The sequence below is a fragment of the Vombatus ursinus genome, unplaced genomic scaffold (genome assembly GCF_900497805.2).
Source record: "Vombatus ursinus unplaced genomic scaffold, bare-nosed wombat genome assembly UNPS02009824.1, whole genome shotgun sequence".
In the NCBI taxonomy this organism is placed as follows: domain Eukaryota; kingdom Metazoa; phylum Chordata; class Mammalia; order Diprotodontia; family Vombatidae; genus Vombatus; species Vombatus ursinus.
This window is the reverse complement of record NW_020949602.1, coordinates 10,722,097-10,734,331: the sequence shown is the minus strand read 5'-3', so window position 1 is coordinate 10,734,331 and position 12,235 is coordinate 10,722,097. Positions and strand designations below refer to the sequence as shown.

Here is a 12,235-nt window from a genome sequence, read left to right as displayed (position 1 = left end):
ACCAATGGGGGAAGTCAACGACAGGTGGGTTTCAGTTGGACACAAGGAGGAACTGTCCAGCAACTCTCCCTGGGAGCTCCTTGAAACCAATGACTGTCTTTCACCTTTCTTTGTATCTATCTCCAGTGCTTGGCACAGTGCCTGGTGCACAGTAGGTGCTTCATAAATGCTGGTTGACTGATGGATAATAGAGCAAGTAGTTCGGAGAGAGAGTGGGTTCCTTGCCTCTAGACACTCTCAAGCAGAGACAGGGTAAGGGATGTAGGCTTCAGCTTAGGTCTGCAATAAGTGATGGCCAAGATCCCTTCCAAAGCTGAGATTCTAAGAGATTCAACGGCATTTAAAAGGCTGGGCCCAAGAAGGAGGTTCTTTGGCTTTGGGGAGGGTCCCCAGCCCAGCTCTGAGCTCAGCCTAAATCCATGTTAACAGGCTGTGTGACCCAGGTGGGGTGAGGACCTTGCTTAAGGATTCTGTTTCTAAAAGCGTGGAAGGCTTGAAAACCCCACTGATCTAGAAGACATGGTCCCAGCCCATCTTTCCAGGCTAACGGCACATTACCCTCCTCCATGCACTACATGGTCAACATGCTCCTGGGGGCCAGTCCGTGTTGACCATATTCTATCTCTTGACTCTGTCTCTGCACAAGTCACGTACTATGCCTGGAACGCCCTCCCTCCTCACCTCTGTCTCATGTGCCACCTCTTACAGGAAGCCTTCCTTGATCTCACTCCACCTCACCCCTCTTCCCCCACAAGTTACTTTGTATCTATGTGGTATTTGACTTTTGATACACACCTGTTTGCCTTCAAGAGAATGTAAGCTCCATGAGAGCAGGGGTGGTCTTTGTCTTTGAATCCCCAGCACAATGCCTAACACATAGTAGGTGCTTAAAAATACTTACTGAATGTCATGAATGACTGAGGTTCTGGGACAGAGCACTCCTGGCTTCCTGGGCCACCATATGGTCTCTCCTTCAGCATACAGGAACCTTGTCCTGGTGCCTCCGAGCCTCCTAGTGCTAGTTATTACCCTCCATTTAAAATGTCCGAGTGTATCTTGTATGGCCGTCATTATTTACACGTAGTGTCCCCCATTAGAATGCGTGCTCCTTGAGGGCAGGGACAGTATTTTCACCTTTCTTTGCATCCCCGTCCTTAATACACAGTAAGTGTTTAATAAATGCTTATTACACACAGTAAATGTTTAATAAATGCTTGTTGATGAACCGAATGGACTCCTCACACAAAATGACTGAAAATTACCTGGGGGTCCTGGTAGATCTTGGACTCGTCCTTCTCATAGCTATCGAAGTACAGTCGAATCGTGGCCCCAGCACTGCCCGTCCCGCTCAGTCGGAAGATGATTCGAGAACCGTCAGCAAAAATGATCCGTAAGCCCTGGAAAACACAAGCGTGCAATGACTTTCCATGTGCCGGGAAGGAGGAGGAAGCTTGGAAGCGGGGCAAGGGACTCAGTCAGGGTCTTCATTTCATCCTCCCTTGGGCAGGAGCAGTAAGATTGCCTTGATAGATGGTGGCCCTTCCGTGTGTCTCTGGGCCAGATGATGGCCAGGCTCCCTGTCCTCATGGCCTCCCTGTGACTTAGGTGTAATCAGTCCGTCCTCCTCCAAAGCCTCTGGGTGTGACACCCATGGAGCCAAAGCCCCAGTCAGCCATGCTGAGCAATCTAAAATGAAGGGCAACGACCTAGTACCCAACTGCATCCCCCTCCTGAGGTACCACTGCCTCCCCCAACTGGACATCAGCTCCTTTGAAGGGGAAGCGCACCATGACGGGGTGATACTCGCCTCTTCCTGTCAATGGGGATAAGGACCAAGCGGGCTTCAGTGAAAGAAGAGGGAGACTCTGGTGTGACATGTGGGAGGAGAGAGGACAGCCTCTCCAAAGGAAAGACCCATCAGCTGAGCCATTGGGATCTTGGCTATACTCCCAAGTGATCATCCCTCGTACTCTATTCTTTGCACACAGAAATCTTGTTAATTAAGGGGAGCAAAGCATCTATCTTCCCTTCTCAGACTTTACCCTTCTCTATGACTCAGTAAATGGCCTTCAAGATATACCAAGGCCAAAAGCTCCATTCCCTTGTGGTCAGCTCAGAGATAGGCCTCCCTGAACATGGGTGGTCCTTGGACAACAGATGCAAAGGTCATCCCTGGGGCTAACTTTGAAGTTTTTCTGGCTTGTGGCATAGTTTAATGTACACAGGATCTGAGTTCAAATCCGGACTCTTCTGCTTACTATCTGGGGGACTCTGGCAGGGTGCTATGTAGAGCTTCTAGAAAGCTGGCTTCAGAGCCATGAAGACCTGAATTCAAGTCTCCCCTCTGACATGTTCTGGCTCTGTGACTTCTGGGCAAGGCACTGCACCTCTAAGTGCCCCAGGAAACTCTCTCAGACGCTGAGTTATAGAATGGGTACCAATTTTCATTAGGAAAGAGGTTTTCTTTGTTTTGTTTTATTTTGTTTTTTGCTAGGCAATGGGGTTAAGCGACTTGCCCAGGGTCACACAGCTAGTAAGTGTTAAGTGTCTGAGGTTGGATTTGAATTCAGGTCTCCTGACTCCAGAGCTAATGCTCTATCCACTGTGCCATCTAGCTGCCCTAGGAAAGAGGTTTTCACCAGGATCTCCCTCTGATGAAATAATGGGGAGGAAAAAGTCAATTGTCTTCGCATCTCACCCCCTGACAATGGGAAGGGAATTTTTTTTATCCTTACCTCTGCCCCACCCCTCTTAGTCTCTCTTTCTCTCGCTCTCTCCCCCTCTTCCTTTCTTCCCTCTGTCTGACTCTGTTTCTCTCCCCCTCTTCTCCTCTCTCTCTCTCTTCCTCTCTCTCTCTTCCTCTCTCTCTCTCTCGCTCTCTCTCTCTCTCTCTCACACACACACACACGGACACACGCACACACGCATCCATGCCTTGTTCCCACCTGGTTCCTGGAAACGCTTCCATCCACTGGGTCGCTGTACTCAAAATTGTCGGCTTTCTCCACGGTGTAAACCTTGTCCCCCACTGGAAACTGCTTGCCCACAAAGGAGCGATCGAACATGAGGGCCTCCAGGTCTTTCATCATCTTGCCGGCTCCCTCCGAGTCCACCTCTTCATAGTCGTACCTGGAAGGAATTGCAAACACAAACACTTAGAGTCACTGCTGCCATAGCAAACACCCATCACCTTCAAGCTGTGCGAATGAAAAGTTCTCAATATACAGAGACCAAGCAGAAGGAATCAAAACCGCATGGGAACAGAACGAGGCACACCCCATGCCCATCATGCCGTCTGCTCCTGGAGCTTCCCAAAGGTACTTAGTGAGCCCCAAACAGGCTCAGAGACCCAGAGTTGGATGGGCCTATGGGGCCAACGAGGCCAACCTGTCTTTTTGCAGGTGGGGAAACTCGTATGAACTGACACAGAGTGAAGAAAGTTCTGCCCCAAAACAACATGTATAACATGTCAACAATGGAAATAAAGTCAGCAAAACTCAGGTCAATGGCAAGGATCAATATCAATGCTAGCTTCTCACTGTCCACATCACAAGGCACGTCCTTCCTTTCTGTTAATCAATAAACAAAATGTCCTGGGCTGTTTTCTTTTGGGGAGATACACGGGATAAACTTTGTAAGTGGGTTTGTTTCAGGTGTTGTTGATAGATGACTATTCTATCAAAGCAAAATACATTAATACACTTTTAAAACATCACCCGCAACTGAGGTTAACACTATATAAGCTGCATAGATGGTATACACCAATGTAGGTAGAGGGAGTGTCCTCATCTGGGAGTTTCCGATATCAATAAAATCCCAAGTTTATCATCATCATCGTTGTCGTCGTCATCATCATCACGATCGTCATCATCGTCATCAACATCATCATCATTGTCATCATCATCATCGTCATCATCATCATCGTCATTGTCCTCATCACCATCATCATCGTCACCGTTGTCATCATCATCGTCATCCAGGAGCGCTGAACTCCTTTAGAAGAAATCTGAAAATAAGGCGGCCTGTGCATCCATAGCGGAGCGGTTTCCTGTCTGTGCCCTTTGTCTCACTTTCCTCTGCACCTGGCGCACAGTAGGCCCTTAATGAAGGCCTGTTCAATTGATTGTGCTGAATCATTGGAAACAGCAGGCCTGGGCTGAAGGCAGATTCTGCAGCTCTTGGGATTTCAAGGCAGCAACTCATAACCACTCCGGGTTAAAGACAATGACCAAGAACGGTGTGGCAGAGGAAATACAATGCTTAACTGTGAGTCAAGAATTGGGTTCAAATACCACCGTGTGGCCATGGAAAGAAGGAAGGAAATAAGCATTTATTAGTTGCCTACTGTGTGCCAGGCATTGTGCTAAGCACTTTACAAATATCTGATCTTCAGAGCAATCCTGGGAGCTAAGTGCTGTTATCGTCCCCATTTTACAGATGAGGAACCTGATGCAAAGTGACTTGCCCAGGGTCACACAGCTAGTAAGTGTCTGAGGTCACATTTGAACTCAGGTCTTCCTGACTCCAGGCCCAGAGCTCTGTGCATTATGGCACCCCCTCGCTTGCCTTGGATAAATTAGAATCTCTCTGAGCCTCTATTTCCTCATCTATAAAATGGACATAATAATACATATAATTTTAGTGTTGTGATGATCAAATACGTATAAAGTATTTTGCAAACTTTAAAATGTTATTCTATTTATTACTATTATCTAGAGAAGTTAATGCAAAGAAATAAAATGGCAGAGTTGGCAGGTAGGTGACATAATGGTTGTAGCACTGGGCCTAGAATCAGGAAGACTTGAGTTCAAATCCTGTCTCAGATACTCACTAGCTGTGTGACCCTGGGCAAATCACTTACCTTTCTCGGCCTGTTTCCTCTGTATAACAAGGGGGTTGGACTCAGTGACTTTTAAGGTCCCTTTCAGTTCTAAATCTATGCTCTCATGAAATGACTGTTAGCATTTCTCCCTCCTTTATTATTATTATTAATTGCCCAGTAGAGAGAGGAAAGAGCTCAGGCTTAGGATCATTGGACAATAACCGTTCAGACACTCGACTCTCGTCTGATATTCAGACCAATCTCCCACCTAGGGACACATTGACCAAAATGAGCATTGGGGGCAGAGCTCTGGAGAGCTGAGGTGGGAGATTCATCTTGGAGATCAGCTTTGGGGGGCGAATGGTCCCAGAGCTCATCTGGGTGGGGTCAACAAAGTCAGTAAGAATATGGCAAGCACACTAAAGCCCCAGCAGAGTTTTATTTTGCCTTCTATTGTGTAGGGAAAAACCTGTCTGGAGCCAAGCGCTTCTGTTGTCCGGGTGGGACAGCTGAAAGACCCTTAGGCTGAGTCACACGATGTGGGTTCCCTTCCCAAACTTTCCACCCACTGGCTGCATGATCTGGGCACAGAATCAGGGACCTGACTACATGACTTCTAAGAAACCTTCTAGACCTAAAATTCCTTTGGAAATACCCAGGCTGTGATATTTTTCCTGGGTTATTTATTACTGTGAAACTGTTAAGTAGTCTGCCGAAACATCTTTATTCAGTAATACTAAGTACCATGCAGTCAAAGTCAATGGGTTAAGAGCCAAGTTTCGAACGCTCACTGCTGCGGCCAATGGGGAGCGTCCTGGTAATATGGCGAAATGAACCAGAGTCTGGCGTCTCAGAGCTGGGATGCTGGTCAGGGACCACCTCCCCCCCCCCCCCAGCTCCCCAGCTTCAATGAGAAGGGGCGTGGAATTACACCCATCCCTTTGTTCTTAGGCCGCATACTCCAACCTGGGGCTTTTGGGAGGGGTGTTGTGGGGGATAACTTGAGATCTCTCAGATTTGTGATAGAGTGGCAGCGATCAGGGCTTGGCTAATGTTTACCTGCAAAGAAAACAGCTGCCTATGCAAGTCAATAATGCAAACAAGGTTACATCTAGAGGGTCAACAGGGAGGCCAGGCCAGAGATCTCTGCATTTGGAAAGGAAGGCAAAGGTTATCTAGCCTCTCCCTTCCCCCAAAGCATCCACATGCTCTAGAGGCGGTCATCAGCCTCCACCAGAAGACATCTACCAGTGGGAGAGAACTCACCACTCCCTGAAGCAGCCCACTCCCATTTTTTAACAGTCCTAATGGTTAGGAGGCAGCTAGGTGGCACCAGAGTGCGGAGAGCACTGGGCCTAGAGTTAGGAAGACTCATCTCCCTGGGTTCAAATCTGGCTTCAGATACTTACTAGCTGTGTGACCCTGGGCAAGTCACTTCACCCTGTTTGCTTCAGTTTCCTCATCTGTAAATTGAGCTGGAGAAGGAAATGGCAGACCACTCCAGTGTCTCTGCCAAGAATACCCCAAAGGGTTAGGCAGCTCTTACTGATTTTGAGCTAAAATCATCATACCTGGGACTTCTACCCACTGCTCATGGAATCATTTGCCTCCCGCAAGGCTCGTCTCAAGGCCTTTCCTGTGCCCACAGATCATGAGATCATTGACTTCAATGGGACTCTCAGAGACCATCTAGTCCCACTTTCTCATTGTACAGATGAGGGAAACTGAGGCCCAGAAGGGGAAGTGCCTCGCCGAAAGTCACACAGGTAATAAGTGACAAGTAGGATTTGAACCAGGATCTCCTCACTCTCCTGAGCCAGCGTTCTTTCTGATATACTGCACTCCTTCTCCCCGGCAGCTGATGGCCCTCCAACCTGACATTACTGTATATATGGATATATTCATTCCCAGTTTATTTACTTGTGCATGAGTTGACTTTTCCAGTTAAACAGGAAGCTCCCTGAAGGCAGGCACTGTTTTGTTTTGGTCTCTGTATCTCCCAGCATATAGTAGGTGCTTAATAAATGCTTGTGGAATCCTGATGAATCCTGTTCTGCCCTCTAGGGCTAAGCAGACAAGACTCATCCCCCAGCCTTGCCCATGACTGTGGCCTTCAAGGTTTTGAAAGGTCACTATTCCCAGGTCTTCTCTCTTCCAGGGTAACTCCTACTTTCCTCATTTGGTGCAGAGAGAAAAGAGCATTCTTTCATGGCACCATGCACGTACAAATAATCAGTGCATCTCATCTTTAGGAATCTGCGCCTACACCTTGCCTCTTTCCAAGGATTTTTGAGCTCTACTGATAAAGAAAATCACTAAAAACAATCAATCAATGCCAGTTTAGCTGAACTGAACTGGCTGTTATTCCTGGATAATGGGAGGGTAGACTTCACTGTAGCCCCCAGAGCCTTGGGAATACCTAATCCACAGAAGCTGGCTCAGTGTGGTTCTCCACAGTCTTGGGGAGAGGCCAAGCTAAGATGTGGGGATGCTGAGTCACCTGAAGGGAGGGGCTCACCTGCTAAAAAAGTTCCGCCCAAACTTCTTCCAGTGATCCTTCAGGATGTCTTCCACACTCTGTTTGCGGTTGGCAATGATGGAGAGCCAAGCCAAGACGGCCCACAGGCCATCTTTCTCACGGATGTGGTCAGAGCCTGGGGACAGAGGCAGAGGGAAGTCAAAACCAGTTTGAACTCTGTCTTACAAAGAGTGTCTGCCCCCACTAGCAGCTGGGTCCTAAGCCAAGTCAGCCCTGGGTGAAACCATCAACTGTCATGCCATGAAAAGAACATTGGACTATGAGATAGGCACTAACCAGGTAGGGGTGGCTGAGGGCGCCATAGTGCACAAAGCGCCTGGCCTGAAGTCTGGAAGGCTCCTCCTCCTGAGTTCAAATCTGGCTTCAGACACTTACTAACTGTGTGACCCTGGGCAAGTCACTTCACCCTATTTGCCTCAGTTTCCTCATCTTAAAATGAGCTGGAAAAGGAAATGACAAAGCACTCCAGTATCTTTACCAAGAAAATCCCAGATGGGGTCATAAAGAGTCATACACGACTGAAAAAAAAGAGCTTCTGGCCAACCCTTTCTCCTGGCTCCCTTCATTCCTATCCCTGCTTTACAATTCTGACATACTTTGTACAGACCTTTATACTTTTCACATTGTTTTCCTTCTACCTCAGTTCATTGAGATTGCATAGGAGCATTTGAAGTCACCTAATCCCACCTCCTTATTTTATGGATGAAGAAAGCAAGCCAGGTTAAGAGACTTGCCCAAGGTCTCTCGGACCTCATCAGTCAGAGGCAGAATTAGGATTTGGTGAGGAGTCATTTTTAACTCATTATCAAGGGTTAGTTAACCCTACCCCATTACCCCCCTTCAGCCTCCCAGCCCAGATGTCCATCTCTATGCTGTCCCCGACTTCCTAAGACCTGTCATCATGGCGCAGTACCAGTCTGTCCTCCCTGACGCAGTCACTCAATACTAGATCTTCCCTCCTTTCCTTTCCTGAGCCCTGAGCACCTCATATCTAAGCAGTCTTCAGCTCCATTCCCTAAGTCACTTCCCCCACCTGGTCCTCAGTTTCCTCATCTGTAACATGAGTGTGTTAGACTAGATGACCTTCAAAGTCCTGGTGCTCCACGGTGCTAGTGCCTGACCTCTGAACTCTCTCCAATTTATCCTTGAGATAATCTTGTTTGTTCCTAATTCTTTGCATGGTGTCTTCCCCATTAGACCTCGAGCTGCTTTTGTCTTCTCTCCTTTCTTGGCATGCCCAGTGTTTAGCACAGTGCCTGGAACATAGTAGGAGTTTCATAAATGTTGCTAGACTGACTACCAGGCTGTCCCACTACACCTCATCCCCTTGGAATCCGTGGCTCCCTTCAAAGCTCATCTCAAACGCCACCTTCTACATGAGACCTTCCCTACAGAGCCTCCCTGGCTGTTAATCCTACCTCTCTACATGACTTGGATTTACTCTGTTGGGGTTTTTCTCCTGGTAGAATATAAGCCCACTGAGGGCAGAACCTTTCATTTACGTCTTCGTATCTCTAGCACCTAGCATTTAACGTCTTTGTTGTTCAGTTGTTTTCAGTCCTGTCTGACTCTCTGTGACCCCATTTAGGGTTTTCTCGGCAGAGATACTGGAGTGGTTGGCCATTTCCTTCTCCAGCTCATTTTACAGATGAGGAAACTGAGGCAAACAGAGTGAGGTGACTTACCTAGGGTCACCCAGCTAGTAAGTGTCTAAGGGCAGATTTGAACTCACAAAGATGAATCTTCCTGACTGCAGAGCTGCTGCTCTGATGATGCCATCTAGCTGCCCAAATCCAGTGCCTGGCAAAGAGTTTATGTTTAATAAATGCTTGTTAGTTGTTTTATTAAACATGGTGCATGGTGGGTATATAGTGCTGTTCTTGGAGCCTAGAAGACTTGGGTTCAAATCTCCCCTCAGATTTTTAATAGCTGTGTGGTCCTGGGCAGGTTACTGCCCCCAGTTTCCATATCTGTAAAATGGGGACAATTATGGTACCAGTGTCACAGGCTCAAATGAAAACCTGAAAGCATTATCAGAATGTTAGCTATTAGTATTTCACTGCCTAGTCTATTTTATCATAATTCAATGTAATTTAATAAACCCTTATAAAGCACCAGTGGCAGGTACTGAGGATACAAAGATAGAAAATGACACTGTTCCTGCCCTCGAGGAGTTTACAATCACATGGGGGGGGGTGGCACACAAGAATATTACTCACAAATCAGTTCCATACAACACCAAATGTGATAAGGGCTCCAGAGAGATCCAGACTAAGTGCTTTAGAGGTAATGTGGAACAGTGAGAAGAACCCTGGATTTGGAGCCAGAGACCCTTCATTCTCTCACTACCTGTGTGGTTCTAGGCAGTCACTTAACTACCTTGTGCCTCAGTTTCTTCATCTGTAAAATAAGCAAGTTAGACTCGGTGGCCTCTAAGGTTTATCATCGAGGAGGGAAAGATCACTTTGAGCTCTGCAGGAGACGAGAACATTCCGAGAAAGCTTCCTGGGTGGGGGCTTTGAAGAAAGAGCAGGATCTATTTCCTCCTCCACAAAGTGAAGAGCTTGGGCCAGGGGACCCTTAATGCCTTTTCTGACTCTGGATCAAGCCTTTTGTGATTCAAACAGGGGTGCCATGGAGGCTATGGGACTGTGCCCAGGTCATATACCACCTGGGCCTCAGTTTCCCCACCTGTAAAATGAGGGGGTTGCAGTCAGTGGCTTCCAAGGTCCCTGTGTCCTCTCTACCGCAGGACTGCAAGCCTCTTGGGAGCTGGCATGGTCGTACTTAGCTTTGCGCGTCTCAGTGCCTCCAACACAGTAGACCCTCAATGCCCATCAGTTAGGTTGAGTTTGTTGCTGTTCAGACCTCTTCCACTAATCTCATAAAGCCTGTCCCCAGCTGCAGCTGCCCCAGGGCACACATAACACCGGGGCTTTATATTACTCCCTTCCCCACCCCCACCCCCCCACCCTGACTTCAGCAATAAAATATCAGGAGGGGAGGCTACGTAAACACATGCAATGATCCCACCCCTCCCTTCTGAAGGCCCATCTGGGTTAAGGATGAACACCACCCCGCCCGCCCCGCCCCCCAGGAGTGTGATCTCACTGGACGGAGCATGACCACCCTCATGGAAATAGCGTGCATTCAGCACCTCTCAGCACCTGTCCCTCAGCTTCTGCCTAATCAGCTCCTTGTGACCAGGACAGCACTGGCTTGGTCAGGGCAGACCCTGGTCCCCAGCCAAGAGAAATATCGGCTCCGGCCCAGGGAGCCAAGCCCTGACCGTTCTCAAACTGCAAAGCACCCATTAATGTGGCATTTGGGGGGAGGGACGCCTCCCTGCACCCCACCCCCACCCCAGCCAGCTCTGCGTCCCAACAGAAATTAAAAGGAGGCCTGCTCCCTCGCGGGGTGACGGACAGTAAAGGGGTGCTCTGTCTAAAGAGGACTTCTCCTTGTTTCTCCAGAGAAGCACAGTCTCTCCCTGGGAGAGGGAGCATGAGAACCTCCGTGCTCCCAAAGGGTCACCCATTCCTCTGTGATCTGTCCCCTCTCTGAAATCACTTGGCAACTGACCCCGCACGGATCAGGGCAGCTCTGTTACTGTCTAACTACCCTGCTGTCTCCCAAATTGGATCGGGGGAGGCACGGCTAGACAGAACCCCAGACACAAGTCAGCTGAGCAGCTGCCCCCATTTTACAGAAGAGGAAACTGAGGCTAGGAAGGGGTCACAGAGCAAGTGGAAGGAAACATCCACTGGGTATTTATTAAAGACTTACTCTTCAAAGCAGTTCCTCTGAAAATGTTTTGGGGGGTTGAGTGGACTGCAAGCTCATTAGGACTCCACAGTAGGATACTGAGGCCAGGTACTCTCCAAAGAGACCCAGCACCTGGACCTAAGGAATGCAGTCCTCTTGGGTTCTGTCCTGGTCTGAGCAGGCTTGGAGTTTTGGGTTCAGCTCTGGGCCCCATGTGTAGGCAGGATGCTGAGAAGCCCTAGAGCACAAAGGGAAAGCGCCAAAGATGGCGGAGGACATGAGTCTGTGTCATCTGACGGTCTAGCCAGATGCTTAGCCTGCAGTGAGAAGACTTGGAGGGGCCAAGACACTCAGAACTATGACTTGGATAAAGGAAGGGCTGGCATGCTCATGCCACAAAACCGCAAGGGATTGATTTCCCATACAATGGAGAAGAGTCAGGCGCCCAAAAGGCCTTAACACTCTAGAGAAGAATCTAACAAGAGGAAATTCAATAGGACAATGTAAAGTCTTGCCCTTGGGTTCACAAAGTCAACTGCACAAGTACAAGATGGGGGAGGCGTGGCCGCATGGCAAATCGTCTGAAGAAGATCTGGGGCATTTAGTGAATAGCAAACTCAACACAAGTCAGCAGTGTGATGGCTGTGCCAACCAGACACTCTAATGGAGTCTTGGGTTGCTTTAAGAGAGGTGTAACTTCCAGGAGGGGAGGTCCTTCCCTTGATGGTCCCACTTTCCTCTGCCCCCATTAGAACTCATCTGGAGTAATGGGTTCAGTTATCAGCAACAAATTTTATTCAGATACTGTCTAGAGGAGAGCGACCCAGATAAGGGAGGGTCTTGAGGCCAGGCCATATGAGGATGAGTTAAAGGGAAGCTATGTGGCATTAGCTGTATTCAAATATCTGAAGGGTTATCGCATAGAAATGAGATTCAATCTATACAGCTACAACTGGGAGTACCTTCTGAAGTCACTAGTCAAACTAAACCTCTTTCTTCTTTTTGGTTTGACTCCTTCCTTCCTGATGACTTTCCATGAGAAAAAAGAGACAATGTGAGGGCCCCCAGGCCCTCCCAATGTGAGGCCCCATTTATATGTGGCCCCTGAT

The 12,235-nt window shown here is 48.3% G+C and overlaps 1 protein-coding gene across 1 annotated transcript in view; it reads right to left on the bottom strand.

Moving 5' to 3' along the window:
* Positions 1-1,238: 1,238 nt before the first annotated feature.
* PGM1 (phosphoglucomutase 1) overlaps positions 1,239-12,235 on the bottom strand; it is a 76,776-nt gene continuing 65,779 nt past the window's right edge. Inside the window, exons 8-10 of the mRNA XM_027852733.1 lie at positions 7,341-7,476; positions 2,946-3,129; positions 1,239-1,397 (exon numbers count right to left, since the gene is read on the bottom strand). Coding sequence (XP_027708534.1) covers positions 1,239-1,397; positions 2,946-3,129; positions 7,341-7,476 — 479 coding nt within the window. The remainder of the gene's footprint in view (positions 1,398-2,945; positions 3,130-7,340; positions 7,477-12,235) is intronic.